The 4,258-nt window shown below is 41.1% G+C and overlaps 1 protein-coding gene across 1 annotated transcript; it reads right to left on the reverse strand.

Moving 5' to 3' along the window:
* Window positions 1-3,037: 3,037 nt before the first annotated feature.
* LOC114579486 lies at window positions 3,038-3,655 on the reverse strand. The gene is made up of 2 exons (XM_028694230.1): window positions 3,522-3,655; window positions 3,038-3,425 (listed from the first exon to the last, which is right to left on the reverse strand). Exons 1-2 carry the CDS (start codon window positions 3,653-3,655, stop codon window positions 3,038-3,040), a joined length of 522 nt encoding a protein of 173 aa, XP_028550063.1.
* Window positions 3,656-4,258: the final 603 nt, after the last annotated feature.

A 4,258-nucleotide genomic window follows, 5' to 3' on the forward strand; every position in this document is an offset into this window, starting at 1 on the left:
AAGCAAATTCCAAAGCCAGATCCTAGATATAAGGTTCGGTCGCGGCCCGGTGCGAGCGGGATCTGTCCCGGGTTGGGTCGGGTCGTGACAACTTCTACCCAAGTGACGCCAGAACTCTGCCTGACATTCGAGTGATGCTGAATTCCACCCGATCTCCAAGTAACCCCAGAACCCTGACCAATGTTGTAACTGATTTTCAATCCAAAAGTGATTCATTGGAATTTGTACGTCCTAGAATCATCCTCTTGTACTTCAAGAAAACACTAGTGAAAATCTTTCAATTGGGCGTAGCCCCGTGGTTTTTTCTCTTTTAGGATTTTCCATGTAAAAATCTTGATGTTATTTTCTCTTTTGTTTGTGTGCTAGATAATCATACAATGCTTAGACGGAATATTCTAACTATATCTCCACGTATATTCTAGTCCGTAATAGTTTGGGGCCGTCTGTGGAAAATATTATCCCACAACTCGAAGTATTGCTACGATGGTCAACAGGCGCAGCAGTCGTATCGTTGGAGCTTCTCGCTCCAACTTCCACCAGTCCAAAAATCAGCCTATGAATCATAGACGCCCGATATCTGTCTCTTTCTACCCTGGGGGGAAAAAGGCCGTTGGAGAAGGAATCTCAGGACCTTACTTAGAAGAGGGAATTCAAAAAATGGAAGATTCTCAAAACGAGATCCTTCAACTCCTACGAGAGATTCGATAGCCAAGATTACTATATCAGGAGGAGGTTCTTCTCTCTTGAGCTCAACTACTGGCCGAAGATGTTCAACTCGAACATCTTCAAGTAGAGATTCATCTTCCTCTGCCAAGAAGACATCTCCAGTCACGCCAGGATAGTGAACTTGCAGATACGATAAGTTCTACCCATCCTTCTCCCACAACTCGGCAACCTCGCATTCCTCCAGATCTCCTAGAAGACTTAGCCAAACCACACATCATTGTGCTCCCTCATAATATCCTACATCATGAACTATAGAAATTGGAATGGAAGGAGTTCTTCGGAGGAGATGAAGTAAACTCTTCGATAATGGAACTTCTAAGAGTTATCACCTTTAACTGAAGCCATTATTCCGCACCCCATTTCGGTTATCTTCAAACTACCAAGCATCGAGTCCTACGACGATACGTTTGACCCATAGGAGCATATCGACCACTATAGATGTCACGACCCAACCCGACCGGGACGGATCCCGCTCGCATCGGGTTGTGATCCAGACTCTAACTGACTGAACTGATTCCAGGATCTGGCTTTGGAATTTGTTTCAGAACTTTCTTCCAAACATTTACACACAGAAACAGACACACAGAGCTACTATAAACATCAAAATACAGCGGAACAGATCATCTATCTTTTTTTTCCTCAAAAGAATCATATACAAATACAGCTCATGACTTTTAGACAGAAAGAAAAACAGAAAAGAAAAGCCATGACTGTACAAAAATCAACAGTGCAAAATACCTATAACAGATCGAACTCTGAACTCTTACTCCAGGACTTCCTTCCCTTTCCCAGAACCTGAAAATCACGCAGAAAATAAGGATAAGCTACAACAGCTCGGCAAGACATCAAACCTCCAATTAGAATCCTCAGAATCCACATCAAACACATCAGACAAAATTCGTACAGAAATCAGATCAACAGAATCATATATCGAATCAGAACAGAACAGAAATCACAAAAATCATAATCAGAACAGAATTATATATATCAGATCAAATCAGAACAGAACAAAATCATATCAGAATCAGATCAAATCAGAACAGAACAGAATTGTACAGATCAGATCAAATAATATCAATTTAGAACATATCAAAAGTCAGAACAGATTCCCTGACCCTAACAGAATTTCAACGGATTCTGGCCCCTTATACCTCCCTTCCCAGACACTGACAGAATCTCTCAGATTCTGGCCCCTTATGCCTCCCTTTGTGCTCATGGCACCAGAACAGATGTGCTTATAGCACCAGAACAGAACTTATCATCGGATCCGGAACAGAACTTGTTTTTAGATTTTATAGCTCATTTCAGATTTCCCTGACACAGGCAGGATCTCACAGGATCCTGACCCCTTATAACTCCATTTTCATAGCACACAATCATATCATGTCATTTCAGAACAAATCCAGATAATTTCAGAAATCGTACGAAAATCAAGCAGCACAACGACAGTATACGAAATTTACACAAAATTCACAGATTCAGAACTTTACCAAATTACAATAGAACATTTACAACAACATTATAAGACTATTATTCTACTGCCCAAATAATTTCAGACATCATCAGAAATTACAGTCAAAATAAAACACTGCCGAATCAAAACTATCCGGTCAAAATTCTCCAGAAAATAATCAAAATGTGCACACTAGGCACCTCAGAAACATATCAAAAGTTATGCGGTAAAAATTGAACCAATCGGAAAATACGGACGAAATTCGCTAACGAAAATGAAATCCGGACTGAAAAATCGTTCAAACTTCACCGTTCTGAAAATTAAGAAAGGCGGAATGTGCCTTACCTTGCGTACACCAATTTCTTGAACTGTCTCGACGGACGAAAACGGCCCGGCGTTGTCCAAAAATTAACTTTTCTTCTTTTACCCTTGACCTTCTCTCTCCTCAAAAAGATATTTTTATAATTTTTTATTTTCTCTCTCTTCAAAATGAACTGATTTCAGCTAAATAACCTTCTGATCGGCCCGACCGATCGCACGATCATTCTGGACGATCTGAACAAACTTGCATCGTCCTGGGACGATTTCTCAGGACGAAAATTAATTTTCTTGGACGATAAAAACCCCTACTCTCTGACTTGTTCTATACTCTGATCGTCTCAGGACGATCCCAAATCGGCCCGGACGATGCTTACAGGAAAACTTTCCTGTAACTTCTGTACATATTCTAGAACAAAAAATGAACGGATCGTCTCGGGACGATCCACGATCGGCCCGGACGATAGGAACAAAACTGCTGTTACAATCTCCCCAACTTCAAAAAAATGTCATCCTCGATATTGCCCAATCAGAACTCAGTCAAAATAAATACGGATACGACTTCCTCATGTCCGACTCTTTCTCCCAAGTCGCTTCTCGTGCAGTTCGGTGCTTCCACTGCACCTTAACCATCGAAATCTGTTTACTCCTCAACTTACGAACATCGTAAGCTAGAATCAACTCAGGTTCTTCTTTATAGCTCAAATTCTCCTGAATCTCAACCTCATCGGCAGACACTTTCTTTCCAGAGTCAGATATCCACTTTCTCAAATTAGATATGTGAAACACATTATGAACATCGGACATCTGATCAGATAATAATAGTCTGTAAGTAGACCTATCAATCCTTTCAAAGATTTCAAACGGTCCAATATACCTTGGACTAAGCTTGTTCACTATGCCAAATCTGCTCACACCTTTCATCGGACTGACTTTGACATACACAAAGTCACCAACTTGAAATTCAACGAACCTGTGCTTCTGATTGTAATATTTCTGCTGTCGATCTTGTGCAGCTTTCAACCTTTCTTTAATCAAATTGATTTTCTTAACAGTTTCATCTACAAAAGTGGCACCCATCTCCTGTCTATCTCCAACCTCAGTCAGAGTCAAAGGAGTTCTACACTTCCGGCCATACAGATCTTCATAAGGTGCCATACCAATACTGGACTGAAAACTTTTATTATAAGCAAACTCTATCAAAGGAACATGATTTTCCCAGCTTCCTCAAAAATCTAAAACACATAGCTTCAGCAGATCTTCCAATACCTGAATAGTCCTTTCAGACTGTCCGTCAATCTGCGGATGAAAAGCTGTACTGAAATGTAACTTTGTACCCAAACCTTGCTGAATACCCTTCCAAAGTCTGGAAGTAAACCGTCCATCTCGATCAGAAACAATCACCTTAGGCACCCCGTGTAATCTGACAGTCTCTTTCACATATACCTGTGCCAATCGATCCACCGAATCGGTCTGCCTGATCGGAAGAAAATGAGCAGACTTCGTCAAACGATCCACAATCACCTAAATGGCATCGTGCCCTTGCCTTGATCGAGGAAAACCCATAGAAAAATCCATTGTTACCTCCTCCCACTTCCACTCAGGGATAGACAACGACTGTAAAAGTCCTCCTGGTCATTGATGCTCTGCCTTCACCAACTGACAGGCCTCGCATCTAGCAACAAAATCTGCTACATCCTTTTTCATTCTCGGCCACCAAAACAAACTCTTTATATCTCCGTACATCTTGCCACTTCCAGG

This window comes from Dendrobium catenatum, unplaced genomic scaffold, assembly GCF_001605985.2.
Source record: "Dendrobium catenatum unplaced genomic scaffold, ASM160598v2 fragScaff_scaffold_415, whole genome shotgun sequence".
Lineage (NCBI taxonomy): Eukaryota > Viridiplantae > Streptophyta > Magnoliopsida > Asparagales > Orchidaceae > Dendrobium > Dendrobium catenatum.